Source organism: Leopardus geoffroyi, chromosome C2, assembly GCF_018350155.1.
Source record: "Leopardus geoffroyi isolate Oge1 chromosome C2, O.geoffroyi_Oge1_pat1.0, whole genome shotgun sequence".
NCBI classification, from domain to species: Eukaryota; Metazoa; Chordata; class Mammalia; order Carnivora; family Felidae; genus Leopardus; species Leopardus geoffroyi.
Genome location: NC_059333.1, coordinates 71,112,243 through 71,131,063, shown reverse-complemented (window position 1 = coordinate 71,131,063; position 18,821 = coordinate 71,112,243). Strand labels below are relative to the sequence as shown.

Here is an 18,821-nt window from a genome sequence, read left to right as displayed (position 1 = left end):
TTTTGAGATTTGGTAACTTCATTAGGTTTAAGGTTGCAAGTAACTGAAGTATCAGAAAATTAAACTGCTGTTTTTTCCTAGAAGGATTTATTAAAAATGTTGAAGATATCAGAAAAATGAGAGAAGTAATTTTTAATTTCATATGAAATAGTTTTCCTTATATGGCTTTGCTTATCAAATATGTACAAAGTTCAAGAAGATTATATGTATTATATATATTTAATAATAAACTACTTTGTACACCAAGAAAACTTGATAGATAAATGCATACTAGTGGAATAATTTCATGGAGATGTATCTGTATGACAATTACTTGAGTTCATTAATGTTAGGTGTTTGTGATGAGACCATTTCTGTATTTAAGGAAACCCATGCATTCACAATAAAATGTCCTTAGGGTGGTTCCTAGGCATTTCTTAAGATTTTGGTTTTACTCATTCTCTGAATTAGGTGGGTAATTCAGACTTTTCATTATATGGACCTTTACCTGGCCTTTGATTCAGCTGAACTTTTCAATTAGAAAGGTGTTTGAGCAGATTAGGCTTTTGCATTTTTGGCTGCCAAGTTCATGAGTTGTGTTAGAATTTCTCTAGTTAAGCCTTCAACATTAATTTCTATGTGGTGTAAATTCTTACCAAAGGCTGGGTTTGCATAGTCTGATAATATATTATGCCTGACTTTAGAAATTATGTATTTGGTTTTTAATATAAATTTTGAATATAAAATATAAATATTTAAAGTTTTGGTAAACAGGAAATTGTGATGGTAACCACTGAAGTTTTTTTTTTTTTACATAGACTTTTTTAGAGGAGTTCTATTTAGTTTTATAGAAAAATTGAATGGACAGCACCGAGCTCCCATATATATCCTCTGCCCCCACACATGCACAGTCACCCCCACTGTTAATATCCCCCACCAGAATGGTACATTTGTTATAATCGATGAACCTATATTAAGACACTGTTATCACCTGAAGACGTTACATTAGGGTTCACTCTTGGTGTTGTATATTATGACAAATGTATAATGGCATATGTACATCATTAATAGTATCATATAAGGTATTTTAACTGTCCTGGGGCTGGGGTGCCTGGTTGGCTCACTTGGTAGAGCACGTGACTCTTAATCTCAGGGTCATGAATTCAAGCCCCATGTTGGGCATGGAACCCACTTGAAATTTAAACAAAAAACAACACCAAGACCCTCCCACCCCCACCAAAAAATAAAAAATAAAAAACTCCAAAGTATTTTCAGTGTCCTAAAAATCCTCTGTGCTCTGCCTGTTTATCCCTCCATCCCAGCCCCTGGCAACCAGTAATCTCCATAGTTTTGCCTTTTATAGAATGTCATATATGGTATGTAGCCTTTTCAGATAGGCTTTTTTCACTTAGTAATATGCATTTAAGGTTCCACTGTAAGGGTTATAATGATGGGTATGGTATATAAGAGACGCTCTTTAGATAAAGAACTAAAATTTTAAGTCAACCTCTTTGAAAAACCTAGTAAGCTAGCTTTATGACTTTGGTGAATGTGCATTCACTAGAGGAGCATGTAGATGAGACTATTATTAATTAATATTGTCATATTAATATTTTGTCTTGAATGTTTTTCAATTTAATGAAAAATATTTTATCAATTGAATGTTTATCTTCCCTTTTCTGACCTAACTAGGTTTCTGGATTATAAAATTTTATTTAATAACCATATTATACATGGAATTTTAAATTTGATATGAACAGTAACATAACAATTACTGCCCGTTTTTGTTAAAGTGTGTAGTTAATGTATAATTAGTAATAGCAATTTTGCCCCTGTTCTTGTTAAAGTGTGTAGTTAATGTATAATTAGTAGTAGAATTTGTTTGCTTTAAGTTCTAGTTAAGAGAATTATCTATATTGTTTTTTTTTTTTTTTTAAGTTTTATTTATTTTTAAGTAATCTCTACACTCAACATGGGACTCAAACTAATGACGCGAGATCAAGAGTCACATACTCCTGGGGTGCTTGAATGGCTCAGTCTGTTGAGCAGCCGACTCTTGGTTTCGGCTCAGGTCATTATCTCATGGTTCATTAGTTTGAGCCTTGTGTTGCACTCTGGGCTGGCAACACAGATCCTGTTTAAGATCTTCTCTCTCTCCCTCCCTTCCTCCCTCCCTCCCTCCCTCTCTCTCTCTCTCTCTCTCTCGCCCTCCCTTTCTCACTCTCTCTGTCAGAATAAATAAATAAAATTAAAGAAAAAAACCCCAAAGAATCACATACTCCTTCTACTGAGCCAGCCAGGTGCCTTCATGCCATTCGTTGTTAAGCCAGATTCTTCACGTACAGAATCTCTGTTCTAGCTATATTATATATTACATGTATTTTATATAGTGGGTCTAGCTGGCCCAATATATAATTATTATTCATACTGTTACTAAAATAGTTTACAGCACTAAAATACTTTTATTCTGCCCTTTCTTAAAATGTAGAAAACCGGAAAGATTGTTGGGATTACCAAAATGATACTAGCTTCATGCATGTTTATATTTTTTCAAACTGGGGTGCCTGGCTGGCTCAGTCGGAAGAGCATGTGGCTCTTGATTGAGGTTGTAAGTTTACTCATATGTTGGGTGTAGAGATTACTAAAAAATAAATAAATAAATAAATAATTTTGAAATAAAATATATTTCTTCAAACTAGACTGCTAAGAGCAGTTTGGGGATGAACCTTCTACTTTTGGAGATGAGTCTTCTACTTTTATGTGGCAATATTTAGACAATATTTGGGCAATATTAGGAGGTGGACCAAGTGATTAGTAGAATGAATGGGGCAAAAGAGGGGCAGGAAATATAGGTGGCACCCAGGTTTTCTTCTTTAGAATGCTAGGGAACATAGGGAAGAGGGTTTTGGGAGGGACAGGGGAAGATAAGTTAAGCTCTAGATATGTAAAAGTACAAAGGTCTGGTGTTTAGGAGAGAGATTCGGGCAGGAGGTAGACATTTGGAATTCAGTAACACGTACGCCATAACTGTGAAGCTTTGTGAATGGTAAGTCACATGAAATGTATAGATTGAAAGATTGATTAAGATGGCTGAGGACCCAGGATTGGACCCTAAGGAGTGTCAGCGCCTTGAGGGTGTTTTCCAAAGTATAATATGAAGATTAGCACCATTTGAATTATTTGGGTTATACCTTCAGATTCTTGAGTCCCTCTAGGGCCTTTGTGTACAGTTTTGCTTGTTCACACACTTGTCCTACTGAGAGGCCCTCCTTAGTGTTTCTGACACTTTAGGACCTCTTTGCATGCTAAAGTTGGGAGGAGGGTGAGGTTAGCTGTTACCTTGCTGAAAGGATCAAGAAAGATGAGGACTAAAGTCTGTTGTTGGGTTTTAAGCAACATGAGAATAGTTAGTGAGTTTGTCAGGAGTATTTCTCTGCTGGTGTTAGAGGCAAAACTAGATTGCAGTGGGCCGCATGGTGCATGGAAAGTGACTGTTGCTATAGAGAGTACCTTGTTAAAGTGTGCCTGTGAAATGGCTGGGGATGAGAGTGTAAACAGTTGGATGTGTTGTCAAGGGAATATATGTATGTGTTTTAATATAGGAGAGTTAATTGATATGCTAATGAGAAGGAGCTTGCAGAGAGAGGAATTTAGAAAATAGGAATATGGGGTGTAGCTGGGATAGAGTCTAGAGTATTGATGGGAAGAAGGATCTTAGAGCGAAGGAAGAAATAATAGATGTAGATATGTTTACTGGCAGGAGGTAGAGGTGGAGGTGGTTCCTACTAATGGCTTGTGTTTAATTTGTGAAGCCTGGTTGGTGAGTGATAGGTGGTGGTATCAGAAATTTCAGGTCTTTTTGCAGAACTGTAGTTACTAGATTAGGGAAACAAAGATTATTGATCAGCATGAAGATTGAGGTTAGAGACCATGAGTTTATGGTTGCATCAGAACATTTTTTAACACCATAAGTTTTTGTCCTGTTTTTTTTTCAAGTAACTTTTCATATAACTTTTATCTTTATCTCAGTTCCACAGTATAAATTATGAAGTATTTTTCTTGTCTTTAGTAATACCAAAAGAAAATATGGTTGCTTTATTTTAGAATTTTTTGAATTTGTATTGGTGTGTGCATAAGGCCAGCATATGGTTAAATAGAATCAGTTTCATTATTCTCAAGAACTGCTGTTTTTGTCTTTCAGTTTTTGACGTGTTTCCATGAGAAAAAAAAAATGATGTTTCCCTTGTTTCCTGTTTCAGGAGATTTACTGAACTAAAACACTACAGTGATGAACTACAGTCTGTCATCTCACATCTTCTTCGAGTCAGAGCTGTAAGTGGTCCCCAGGAGCTTTTTGATGCACATTTATAAGGATGTGCTTCTCACCTAATCACGTTTTTAAGTAATGGATGGTATTTATGATAAATAGCAGATTCTTGCATTTAAATTTGGTGTGTTCATCATCCAAACTGCATTTAAAAAAATATATGAAATGTTCTCTGGTATAGACAGCTTGAAGCATTTTATTTGTTGTTTTCTCTGTAGTTTGTATATGGTTGTTTTGACTTCTTGTGAAAAGGCCTACCATTTCAGTGTTGGAATATAAATAAATAAGTGTGGGAGTTTAGATCTACATGTAATAATATCTTTGTACTTTCAAGGTTGTTTTAAAGGTCTGTGAAAAAGTTTATATATGTTAGGCCATCTTGTGTCTGTACTCTTAAATTGTCCTAAATAAACTTATTTGGGGTAATGGTTTGCCATGACAAACTAAAAATTGAGGCATAATCACTGTACTTAGCCCTATAGTTTGGCTGTGGTAGACATGGAACCCTTAGAACTTGCTAAAAACTTTGAAAGACCCTGGGTTACCAGGTCTAGGATCACATTTATGCTGATTGGAATCCTTGTGGAATATATTATCTGGGATTTGTTTTAATGAGAGTGGTGAAGAGTGGAAAGTGGGGGCAGTTTAAATGAAACTAGATTAGCCATATAATAATTGTTGAAGGTAGTAGGTGTTGCAAAATGGAAATATATTCTACTGTTCTCTGAAGATTACCATAGTAAAAAGTATTAAAATAAGGGGAAGAAAATCCTTCCTGAAGTCTTTATATTGGCCCAATTTCCTGTTTAACCGTTCAGAGTACCATTAGACCTCTTAAATAAATTATAAGATACTTTCTAATAAAAGGTCCATGTGAGAATTAGTAGGCTAGCGTCAAGAACTGGGTACTGGGAAACTGGGTTTATAAGGTAACTAGACACTGCTTCTTGTTGAAAGGTTGGGGAAGAGGACATGTGTCTAGACACCCCAGAAGACTGGAAGAATAATTCATACAGCTTTGACTTTTATGTTAGAAACCTTCGAGAATCTATTTATTTTTTAGAAAAAATGAGAAAAAAATTTTTTTAGTGTTTGTTTATTTTCAAGAGAGCATGAGCAGGGGAAGGGTTGACAGAGAGGGAGACACAGCATCCAAACCAGGCTACAGGCTCCAAGCTGTCAACACAGAGTCTGATGTGGGGCTCGAACTCACAAACCATGAGATCATGACCTGAGCCAAAGTTGGACGCTTAACCAACTGAACCACCCAGGCGCCCTGAGAATCTATTTAAATTAGAGGTCTGGCTGATTATGGAAGCTGTGTCTTTTTATTTCTTTATATCTTTAAAAATTTGTTTATTTAAAATTTATTAAATTTTTAAAAATTTACATCAGGTTAGTTAACATACAGTGCAGTGATGATTTCAGGAGTAGAATCCAGTGATTCATCACCTACATATAAAACCCAGTACTCATCCCAACTAGTGTCCTCCTTAATGCCCCTTGCCCAGTTAGGGCATCCCCCCACCCAAAATGCCTCCAGCAACCCTCAGTTTGTTCTCTGTATTTAAGAGTCTCTTATGGTTTATCCCCTTCCCTGTTTTTATATTATTTTTACTTCCGTTCCCTTATGTTCATCTGTTTTGTGTATTAGATTCCACATATGAATGAAGTCAAAGTGATATTTGTCTTTCTCTGACTAATTTCATTTAGCATAATACACCCTAGTTCTAGCCACGTTGTTGCAAAAGGCAAGATTTCATTCCTTTTGATTGCTGAGTAATATTGCATTGTGTGTGTGTGTGTGTGTGTGTGTGTATGTATATATATATATATATACATACACACACACCACATCATCTTTATTCAACCGTCAATGGACATTTGGGCTCTTTCCATACTTTGGCTATTGTCATTAATGCAGCTATAAACATTAGAGTGCTTTGCCTCTTTGAAATAGCACACCTGTATCCTTTGGATAAATACCTAGTAGTGCAATTGCTGGGTCATAAGGTAGTTTTATTTTTAATTTTTGAGGAACCTCCATACTGTGTTCCAGAGTGGCTGCACCAGTTTACATTCCCACCAGCAGTGCAAAAGAGATCCTCTTTCTCCACATACTCGCCAACATCTGTTGTTGCCTGAGTTGTTAATGCTAGCCATTCTGACAGGTGTGAGGTGATATCTCATTGTGGTTTTGATAGGTATTTTCCCTGATGATGAGTGATGTTGAGCATCTTTCATGTGTCAGTTTGCCATCTGGATGTCTTCTTTGGAGAAGTGTCTATTCATGTCTTTTGCCCATTTCTTCACTGGATTATTTGCTTTTTTGGGTGTTGAGTTTGATATGTTCTTTATAGATTTTGGATACTAACCCTTTATCTGCTATATCATTTGCAAAAATCTTCTCTCATTCCATTGGTTGCCTTTTAGTTTGATTGTTTCCTTCGCTATGCAGAAGCTTTTTATTTTGATGAGGTCCCAGTAGTTCATTTTTGCTTTTGTTTCCCTTGCCTCAGGAGACATGTCAAGTAAGAAGTTGTTACTGCCGAGGTCATAGAGGTTTCTGCCTGCTTTCTTCTTGAGGATTTTGATGGCTTCCTGTCTTACATTTAGGTCTTTCATCCATTTTGAGTTTATTTTTGTGTATGGGGTAAGAAAGTGATCCAGGTTCATTTTTCTGCATGTCACTGTCCAGTTTTCCCAATTACCGTTTGCTGAAGAGACTGTCGTTCCATTGGATATTTTTTCCTGCTTTGTCAAAGATTAGTTGGCCATATGTTTGTGGGTCCATTTCTGGGTTCTCTGTTCTGTTCCATTGATCTGAGTGTCTGTTCTTGTGCCAGTACCATACTGTCTTGATGATTACAGTTTTGTAATACAGCTTGAAGTCTGGGATTGTGATGCCTCCAGCTTTGGTTTTCTTTTTCAGGATTGCTTTGGCTATTTGGGGTCTTTTCTGGTTTCATACAAATTTTAGGATTGTTTGTTGTAGCTCTGTGAAGAATGGTGGTGTTACTTTGATAGAGATTGTTAACGCTGTTATCTTTTTAAAGGCCTTCAACCAAAAGGAAGGGCAGAGGGCGCTGTAGAAAGCTTTGTTTAACAGCAGGGTCAGCAGTTCTGAGAGTTGGAGTAGGCAGAGGTACACTATTACACAGTCACATGGCTAACCCCAAGTATTGAGAAGCTCTCAAACAGTGTTCAGACCCAGAAGAAACTAAAGGACAAAGCAGAAAAACCAGTTAGACTCAGATTTATCAGAAATCTCAGAGATGAGTGGTGAATTGAACAGAGTGTAACAGGTAAACACTCAGAAAATCCATGAAGCACAGGGAGTGCATTTAAGTGAGACCTTAAGGAGGGAGGCAGGACTGTTGTCAGATTGTGTCCTGAAGGGAGGTTTATGTGATTGCTTTCATAAAACGAGAAAATTGTCATAAGGCATGATACAATAGTGATTATGTCTGACTTTCTGCTGAAAGTATATTTTTAAAAGTGGTTAATATTTAATAACCTTTAAAGATTATGGGAAATTTTAACCATACCAAACTTGTTTCTGCCCTAGGACTTTTATTTGTTCTTCCCCATGCTTGTATCACTTTTCCCACATGCCCCACCTTCAAGAACCTCTCTTGGCTTGTTCTCTTTTGCCATTCATTTCTTGCCTTAGATGCCTCCTCAGAGAAATCTATCTTGGGAATCTTGCATGAAATAAGATGCAGTTTTCTATCATTTTCTGTCATTTTTCATATTCTGTCATTTCTCTGTCATATTCTGTCATTGCTATTTATAACAACACTATCTGACATTGTATTCTGGATTAATCTGTTAATTATCTCCCCTACTAGTGTATGTGAGCTCCACAAGAGCAGCTTTGTTTTCTCACTGCTAAATCCCTGGAACAATGCCCAACTCATAGTAGACATTCATTATCTAGTCATTGAATGAATGAACAAATGAATGTATATGCTGACATTTTTATGTTTAAAAATATCTGAAAAAACAGATAAATTGCTTATTTTATTTTAAAAAATTTAAGGTTTATTTATTTATTTATTTTTTGAGAGAGAGACAGAATGCCAGCAGGGGAGGGGCAGACACAAAATCTGAAGCAGCCTCCAGGCTCTGAACTGTCAGCACAGAGCCTGACACGGGGCTCGAACTCCCAAACTGTGAGATCATGACCGGAGACACTTTTATTTTATTTTAAATTCCAGTATAGTTAACTTGTAGTGTTATATTAGTTTCAGGTGTACAGTATAGTGATTCAGCAATTCTGTATGTCACCCAGTGCTCATCACGACAAGTACACTCCTTAATCCCATCACCTATTTTACCCATCCCCCCCATTCACCTCCCTTCTGGTAACCATCAGTTTGTTCTCTATAGTTAAGATAAATTGATTCTTGAATTTAATTATAACCAGCCTGGGAGAACTGGTTAATAATTTATATGTGAAAAGAATGTTTAAAGAAAACGGCTTTGTCATCAAAGACTTTGTAATACATAAGTAAGAGAATTCTGGGTATAGGTATTTATCCTAAACTTTTTTTATTTGTTTGTTTGAGATTTTAAGTAATCTCTACATCCAACATGGGGCTCGAACTCACAACCCTGAGATCAAGAGTCACATGCTCTACCAACTGAACCAGCCAGGTGCCCCTATTCTAAACTTGATGAAAACTTTAGAAACTTTATTGACATTAAAGATAGCTTGAGCTATTGAAAGAAAAGCAGCACTTGGTCTATAAGTCGAATTGAAATTCTGACTGAGTAAATGAGAGAAATGCTAGTGAACGATACAGGATGCTTTCTGATTGGCTAAAATTTCTTCTTTTTTAAAAAACTTTTTTGAATGTTTATTTAATTTTGAGAGAGAGAGAGCGCGCAATCATGGGAGGGGCAGAGAGGGAGAGAGGGAGACACAGAATCCAAAGCAGGCTCGGTGCTCAGAGCTTGTCAGCACAGACCCCGACGTGGGGCTCGAACCCATGAATTGTGAGATCATGACCTGAGCCGAAGTTGGATGCTTAACCAATTGAGCCATCCAGGTGCCCCTGATTGGCTAAAATTTCTCTGTTCTAAAATGGGGAGAAAGGCTATTTAGTCATGGACAGTAACAGAAAAGTAAAAATGAAAGGTGAAAGTCCTAACGCAGAGAGAAGCCTACAAACAACACAAAAAGCACCACAGGGAGGGCCTTTTGTAACATTCAGAGTGTCAAGAAGGCTTAGATGCTTCTTGAGACAGATGATGAATTGGGTTTTTTAAATTTATTTTTTATTTATTTTTTTGAGACAGATGATGAATTCTTAACAGATGAAAACAGAATTATTTGAGGGGCGCCTGGGTGGCTCAGTCGGTTAAGTGGCTGACCTCGGCTCAGGTCATGATCTCGCGGTCCGTGAGTTCAAGCCCCGCGTCGGGTTCTGTGCTGACAGCTCAGAGCCCGGAGCCTGTTTCAGATTCTGTGTCTCCCTCTCTCTGATCCTCCCCCGTTCATGCCCTGTTTCTCTCTGTCTCAAAAATAAATAAACGTTAAAAAAAAAAAAAATAGAATTATTTGATTGTCTTTTCTGTCAAGGAGAATTCTTTTCAAAGTAGAAAAGACAAAAAATAAGTTATAGATTGGTTAAAAACTTAAATATTTAAGACATCAAAACAGAACAACAGGAAAGGGTGGGTGGCCTTGGACCAAGAAGAGCTGGCTTTGGACCTGTCTCTGCCATTTACTGGGTCCTCCCGACAAATTCAGTAACCTTTCAGGGTTAGTTTCTTTGCTGGAAAATGGGAATATATGCGTGGCACATAGTAGGTACTAAATATTTGTTATATGAAGGTGCCTTATTCATAGAATTATGAGATTCAGATGAAATAATGTGTTTTGTAAACAACAACAAAAAGATAATACTGATTTCTAACATATATTTACCACTGTATATCAGCCAGTGCTCACACATAATATTCTTGCCCAGTTCCCACAATAGTCCTTAAAGATAGATATTATTGTTGTTCCCATTTTGTAGATTAGGAAACAGAGGCAAAAGAAATTAAAGTGGTACCACACTATAATAGATGTGTGGAGCCAGAATTTCCTCTTTTGTCTGTCTGACTCTAGAGCTCATGCTCTTAACTGCCTACAAACAGTTTATTGACAGAGGACATGAATTCAAGATTGAGAAGAGAACAGATTTTCATTGAGTCATCCTGCTTATAGCCAGGACCCTAACAAATGTCATTTGATCCTCACAAAGTCATGTGATGAAAGTCATTTCCACATTTCCAAAAGAAAGATATGATACCAAGGCTTGCATGGTTTAATAAATCTCCAAAGTTAAACCCTAAAGTGAGAAGGTGCTGGAATTTGAACTCCCCATTTGTTTGACTGCAAATCTCATATTTCCTATTACAATATCTGCTGCCTCTTTAGGGAAAAATCAAATTTAATTGTTAAAATGTTTAAGTTTGCTAATATTGTAAAAATGCAAATTATAGCTATTAAGATACCACTCAACATTTGATTTGTAGTCATAAAGATGGTAATGTCTAGTATTTGTGAACTATTTAGTGATGGTGGCAGTATAAAATATTAACGTGCAGCTCTTTGGAAACTGTTGTGGCAGTAAGTATCAAGAGTCTTAAATCCCATAATCTTGAATCCTTAGGAGATAGTTCAAAAGAAAGAAAGAAAAGAAAAGCTAGGCATGTCTAGATTTTCAACATAAGATCATCTAATAGAATGTCCCAAAAGTGTCCTTTTTCACATTTAATTAGCTACTACTTGAGTGAGGATAGAGTAGGCATTCTTACAGTTCCAAATGATTCCGAGCTGGGTAGAATGATTGAATGAGTCTGTTCCATTTTTTCTTTTGTCACTGAATATGCTAGGTGTCACTCTTTTCATGTCAGTTGTCAGATGGTCAGTTTTCAGAAAGAAAGATTTGTCAACAGAAATGAAATCGAATAGCAGTCTGGACTAAATCATTGGGTTCAGCCCCTTTTCCCTGGCACCAAAATTCTTGATTACCAATGACCGATGAATTAATATGGTTTTAGGTTTTAATTATTCCTGTTTTATTTCTGTGTCATTTTTCTTTTTTCCTTTTCTCTAGAAATGATAATTTTTGATTAGTAGTTTTTCTTTGGTTCTTCTTTCCCACTGCCTAATGATCTAGATAAAAGTCATTTCATGTTTTAGTTAGCTAGATCCATTTGTTTCCATGAATAGTTGATATCAGAAACATTGTTGGTCCCATAACAACTGCTAAGTGTCTATTGCCTAGTTCGTGGGTAGGTAATTCCTCATGTGGTTGCTCATCTTTTTTTTTTTTTTTTTTTTTTTAAATGTTTTTTTCAACGTTTATTTATTTTTGGGACAGAGAGAGACAGAGCATGAATGGGGGAGGGGCAGAGAGAGAGAGGGAGACACAGAATCGGAAACAGGCTCCAGGCTCCGAGCCATCAGCCCAGAGCCCGACGCGGGGCTCGAACTCACAGACCGCGAGATCGTGACCTGGCTGAAGTCGGACGCTTAACCGACTGCGCCACCCAGGCGCCCCTCATCTTTTTTAATATAGGAAGACTCTTGCCTCTTTTGGGCATACTCTGTGGACCAAAATACTTTCCAGAGTTCTAATTACTCTGGTAGAACCTCCTTTTATACCAGCTGCCAAGAGTGATACACTTTAAAGAAATAAGCTTTTAAGTAATTGGGATCCACAAACTTTATCTTTGAACATTTATTTTGGATCTGCATTTGTACTTAAGTTTCTTGCAGTTTGTTTTTACATGGTTGCTTATTAAGCTCTCTCCCTCTCTTCCATACTTAATATCTTCTGATAAAACACTCAGCTTTCAAGAAGAGGTTTGATCTTTAAAGAACCACCCCTCACCCCCCATCCCCCACCCCCTCCCTGGGTGGCTCAGTTGGTTGAAGTCCGACTTTGGCTCAGGTCACAGTCTCGCAGTTCATGCATTTGAAGCCCCACGTCGGGCTCTGTGCTGACAACTCAGAGCTTTGAGCCTGCTTCAGATTCTGTGTTTCCCTCGCTCTCTGCCCCTCCCCCACTTGTACTCTGTCTCTGTCTCTCAAAAATAAACATTAAAAATTTTTTTAAGTACAAGGATCTAGAAAAATTAGTGTCCTAGAATGGCATTTCCATTTTATATTCTCTAAAATGCCAGTCCTGTATTTTTTCTAGTGCAAACCATCTCTTTCTTGAATAGTTACGATTAATATATGGTATTAAAGGGCTAAAAAGTTCTATAGGAAGGAAAACTCTTACTGGTTAAATTTTATTACCTCAATGTTTCCCAAATTTACTTGATGATGGAATCACTTTAAAAAAGTAAACAACTGGGGCGCCCAGGTGGCTCATTCGATTAAGCGTCTGACTTTGGCTCAGGTCACTAGTTTGAGCCCCAGTCAGGCTCTGTGCTGGCAGCTCAGAGCCTGGAGCCTGCTTTGGATTCTGAATCTCCCTCTCTCTCTGCCCCTCCCCACTCATGCTCTGTTTCTCTCTGTTTCTCAAAAATGAATAAATATTAAAAAAAAATTTTTTAAGTAAACGACCTTTGACACTCTATAGGACTCAGAAATAATTGGGAAATAGCATCCTAGAGAAAGTAGTTGAGAGGTCTGGGGATGACTCTAGAATGTTTCAAGCAGAATGAAGACTACAAGCTTTGTCTTGAGTCGGGTGCAGAGGTGGGCAGACTAGAAGGCTAGATAGTAAATATTTTCAGCTTTTTGGGCCATACGATCCATGTCAAATCTATTCAGTTCTGCTATGAAAGCAGCCGTATACAATGGTAACCTGAATGTTCTAATACGACTACAGAAACAAGCTGCAGTCCTGTAGTGTATTGCTCTCTAGTCTGGTATGTACATGTTCCTTTAGAGCAAGCCAAGAAGAGATGGAAAACAGTTTATGTTCTTCTTACATCTGCTCCGTGTATTTATAATACTGGTTCATTCACTTTAAGCTGAGGTATTGAAAGGGTTAGGATTTGTTGTATGGTTAATGCCTAATTCCTCAGATGTTTGAGTAACAAATAAGGTAATTTATCCTCAGTGTTTACGTTTAGAAACTGTGTAACCAAGAATATTTTTTTGTATACTGAGAATTTTTTTTTTTTAGGGTTTAGGGTTTTATGTGGGATTACTTTTGGTCTTCAGTTCATGTCCGTGATAGTTTGCAGGAGAGTAAAGTATTAATTATCATATGTGGTGTTTTGTCTTTTGTAAAATTTGTGTGAATAGCTACACAGTGTATATTTCATCTTTATCTAATTATAATTAGATCTAAATTATAATTCTGTTATTAAAATATCTAATGTGTTAGAAAGCATTATGGTGATAAAGTAGCATAGAAGTATATTGTATGTGTTCAGCACTTATGTATAAAACTATCAATAAAATTGAAAATGTTTATATTTTTACCCTGGTAAATTCCACTTTGAGGACTTTTTCATAAGGAAACAATCTGAAATTTGGGAAAAGCTTTACTCTCAGAGGTGCTTATTACAAAATTATGTATACTACTGAAAAAATTAGGGATAACTAAATATCCAACAAGGAGTGGTTATATATTGTATACACTGCTAGGTGGAATTTTATGCAGCTATTTAAAGTCGTATTTATTAAATGTAATATTGACCTGCTGGATAAAAATATTGTCCCTTTTTTTTTTTTTTAAGTTTGTTTGTTTATTTTGAGACAGAGCAAGAGTGCATGAGAAGGGCAGAGGGAGAGGGTGAGAGAATCTCAAGCAGTGCAGAGCCCAAGGTGTGACTTGAATTCACGAATTGTGAGATCATGACCTGAGCTAAAACTAAGAGTCTGACCCTTAACCAAATGAGCCACCCAGATGCCCCTTACCACTTTTAACATAAGAAATTTTAAAGCAATAATTAAAACATATATCTTTATATGTTCTTTTTATATATATATAATAAATACACATATATATATATATATATATATATATATATATATATATATATATATATATATATGAAAGCAGTTACATAAATATGATGATAGAGCTAGTTCCTCCCCAACCTCATGATGAGCCTTTGGGAAATTTTTTTCTTTTTCATATTTTTCAAGTTTATTGTACTAAGCTTTTTTTTTTTTAAATGAAGATGACATCTTTTTAAAGAATAATCTGTATATAACTTTGACCTAATAGTAATCTCTTTTAAAAATTTATTCCAGAGAGTAGCAGATCGACTCTATGGTGTATATAAAGTGCATGGGAATTATGGGCGAGTTTTCAGGTAAGCATTATGTGACCTTTTAAAATAAATGATTAGCTCTGATTAGCTTTTTGCCTGACAACTATAATTCTTGACAATTTATGGGTCTGAAATGTAGATGTTAAGTTTTTATTTATTTTGTATGTTATGGCATAATTACTTAATTTTTTATTCAAGTATAATTAATATACAGTGTTATATTAGTTTCAGGTGTACAATATAATGATTCAACAATCCTATACATTTCTCAGTGCTCATCAAGATAAGTGTACCTCTTAACCCTCTTCACCTATTTCACCCATATTCTCCCCACCCCCCCGCCTTTGGCAACTACCAGTTTGTTCTCTGTATTTAACAGTTTGGGGGTTTTTTGTTTGTCTTTTTTCTCTTTGTTTTATTTCTTAAATTCCACATACAAGTGAAGTCATCGGGTATTTATTTTCCTCAGTCTGACTTCACTTAACGTTATATTCTCTCTATATATACACATATACTCACACACACACACACACACACGCATACACACAATGGATAGAGACGATATGAGATAGATATTTATATACTTATTTATAAACATTTATGTGTATTTATATATATATATCTATTTCACATCTTCTTTATCCATTTCTCTATGGATAGGCACTGGGTTGCTTTCATATCTTGGCTATTAATAATGCTGCAATATACATAGGGGTGCATATATCTTTTTTAATTAGTGTTTTTGTTTTCTTTGAGTAAATACCTAGTAGTGGAATTACTGGATCATATGGTAGTACTATTTTTTTAAGTTAATTAATTTATTTTGAGGAAGAGCATGCAAGCGGGGCAGGGGCAGAGTGAGAGCAAGACAGAGAATCCCAAGCAGGCTCTGTGCTCTCATTGCAGAGCCCATCATGGGGCTCAAACTCACGAACTGTGTGATCATGACCTGAGCTGAAAGCAAGAGTCAGATGCTTAACCTACTGAGCCACGCAGGTGCCCCATGGTAATACTATTTTTAATTTTTTTAGGAACCTCCATAGTGGTTGTACCAATTTGCAACCCAACAGTGCAGGAGGATTCCTTTTTCTCCACATCTTCACAAACCCTTGTTACTTCTTGCCATTCTGACAGACATGAGGGGATACCTCATTGTGGTTTTGATGTGCATGTCCCCGATGATCAGAGTGATATCGAGCATCTTTTCATTTGTCTGTTGTCCATCGATCGGTATGTCTTCTTTGGAAAAAATGTCTGTTCAGGTCCTCTGCCTACTTTTAATTGGATTATTTGTGTTTTTTTGCTGTTGGATTGTATAAGTTCTTTATATAGTATGAATATTAACCCCTATTGGATATATCATTTGCAGATATCTTCTCTCATTCAGTAGGTTGTGTTTTCATTTTGTTGATTGAGTCCTTCACTAGTCCTTCACTGTGCAAAAGCTTTTTATTTTGGTGTAGTCCCAATAGTTTATTTTAGCTTTTGTTGCTCTTACCTGAGGAGACAGATCTAGAAAACTGTTTCTTTGGCTGAAGTCAAAGAGGTTACTACCTATGTTTTCTTCTAGGAGTTTTATGATTTTAGGTCTCATATTTACATCTTTAGTCCATTTTGAGTTTATTTTTGTGGATGGTGAATAAAAGTAGTCCAATTTCATTCTTTTGCATGTAGCTGTCCCAACACTATTTGTTGAAGAGACTCTTTTTTCCATTGTATATTCTTGTTTCCTTTGTTGTAGAGTAATTGACCATACAAGTATATGTTTATTTTTGGACTCTGTATTCTGTTCCATTGATCTCTGTGTTTTTGTGCCAGTACCATAATACTGTTTTGATTACTACAGGTTTGTAGTGTATCTTGAAATCTGGGATTGTGATACCTCCAGCTTTGTTCTTGTTTCTCAAGATTGCTTTGGCTATTCAGGGTCTTCTATGGTTCCATACAGATTTTAGGATTTTTTGTTCTAGTTCTGTGAAAACTGCTCTTTGGTATTATAGGGATTATGTTAAATCTAGGTTGCTTTGGGTATTTTGGAACATTTTAATATTGATTCTTTCAATTCATGATCATGGAATATCTTTTTATTTGTGTCATCTTCAATTTCTTTCATTCATGTTTTAGTTTTCAGAGATGACAGCTCTTTCACCTCATTAAGTTTATTCCTAGATATTTTATTATTTTTGGTGCAGTTGCAAATGGAATTGTTTTCTTAATTTTTCTTTCTGCTACGTTATTAGCTTATAGAAATACAATAGTTTTCTGTATATTAATTTTGTGTCCTGTGACTTTACTGAATTCATTTATTAGTTCTAGTAGTTTTATGGTGGAGTCTTTAGGGTTTACTATATATAGTATCATGTCATTTGTAAATAGTGAAAGTTTACTTCTTCCTTACCAATTTGGATGGCTTTTATTTCTTTTTCTTGTCTGCTTGTCGTGGCTAGGACTTTCAGTACTCTAACAGTGCTGAGAGTTGACCTCTCTCTTCTGTTACTGATCTTAGAAGAAAAGCTCTGTTTTTCACCATAGAGTATGATGTTAGCTGTGCATTTTTTTGTATGTGGCCTTTATTATGTTGAGGTATGTTCCCTCTAAACCCACTTTCTTGAGAGTTTTTATCACGAATGGATGTTGTACTTTGTCAAATGCTTCTTCTGCATTTATGGAGATGATCATATGGTTTTTATCCTTTCCGTTGTTAATGTGATGTATCATGTTGATGGATTTGTGAATATTGAACCACCTTGCATCCCTAGAATAAACTCCACTTGACTGTGATGAAAGATCCTTTTAATGTATTGTTGGATTTGGTTTGCTAATATTTTGTTGGAGATTTTTGCACTTATATTCATCAGAGGTATGTATTGGCCTGTAGTTTTGCAGGGTTTTTGTTTTGTTTTGTTTTGTTTTGTTTTATTTTGGTAGTACCTGTCTGGTTTTGGTATCTGGTTTTGTATCCCTCCTTTTTTATTTTGGTACAGTTTGAGAAGAATAAGTACTAACTCTCTTTTTAAAAAAAATGTTCATTTGGAGAGAGAGTATGTGCATGTGTACGAGCCAGGGCAGGGGTAGAGAGAGAGAGGGAGAAAAAGTAGGTGCCCACTGTCAGTACAGAGCCTGACATGGAGCTCAATCTCACAACCTTGAGATCATGACCTGAGCTGAAATCAAGAGTCAGACACTTAACCTACTGAGCCACCCAGGCTTAAATATTTGGTAAAATTCACCTGTGCAGCCATCTGATCCTAGACTTTTGTTTCTTGGGAGTGTTTTTTTACTGATTCATTTTCATTGTGAGCAATCAGTCTGTTCAAATTTTCTATTTCTTCCTGATTCCATTTAATTTTACCCATTTCTTCTAGTTCAGTTTGTTGGCATAAAATTTTTCATAATATCTTATATAATTCTTTTTATGTCTGTGGTGTTGGTTTTTATTTCTCTTCCTTCATTTCTGATGTTATTTGATCTTTTTTTTTCTTGATTAGTACGGTTAAAGCCTTGTGTGTTTTGTTTATCCTCTCAGCTCCTTCAAATATCGAAGTTTTGTTTTTAATAGATGTCCTATAGTAGTTTTCGAAGTTTTTGTTTTAAAGTATTTCTTTCGATAAAAAATAGGAAGTCCAATATATTGAGCAGATAAAAATGAAACTACTCTGAAGCAGTGACCACTGCCCTTTACCTTGTTGGCAGAATGCCCAAGAAGATTCTATTTTAAATAATTAGTGACTTTCTCTTTTTTTTCTTTCTTGGTATTACTTTATAGTTTCTGAAGGATTTTGCAAGATGAATTTTTCAGTCTTGGGTAATTTTAGTGTAAATTAGAATATCTACTTATATACCGTATATTACATATTTTGGTTATTTTTGAACCTTTTGTGATTTTTTTTCCTGTGTATTATTTTGGTTCTTACATTTTAGAAATATTATCCGAAGCTCTTTATAAGAAAATGTCTTTGCTAATATTCCATTATAAGTCCTTTTGATTGAATTAATTTAAAAATAATTCATTTGGGGTGCCTGGGTGGCTCATTCGGTTGAGCATCTGACTCTTGATTTCACCTTAGTGATGATCCCAGGGTCATGGGATCCGAGCCCTGTCTCTCTGTCTCTCTCTGCCCCTCTCCCTGGCACTGTCTTTCTCTCTCTTTCTCTAAAGGAAGAAAAAAACAACAACATTCATTTTACATTTTTGAATAGGTAATACATTCCATATGGCACAAAATTCAACAGGGATAAAAGCTTATGCAGTGAAAAGTCTCCCTTGTCTGCT

The 18,821-nt window shown here is 36.0% G+C and overlaps 1 protein-coding gene across 2 annotated transcripts in view; it reads left to right on the top strand.

Moving 5' to 3' along the window:
• The window catches only part of SNX4 (sorting nexin 4), a 69,997-nt gene that overhangs the window by 27,377 nt on the left and 23,799 nt on the right, over positions 1–18,821 (top strand). For both annotated transcript variants that reach the window (XM_045502368.1, XM_045502367.1), the window contains 2 exons: positions 4,239–4,311; positions 14,529–14,590. In XM_045502368.1, coding sequence (XP_045358324.1) covers positions 4,239–4,311; positions 14,529–14,590 — 135 coding nt within the window. The remainder of the gene's footprint in view (positions 1–4,238; positions 4,312–14,528; positions 14,591–18,821) is intronic.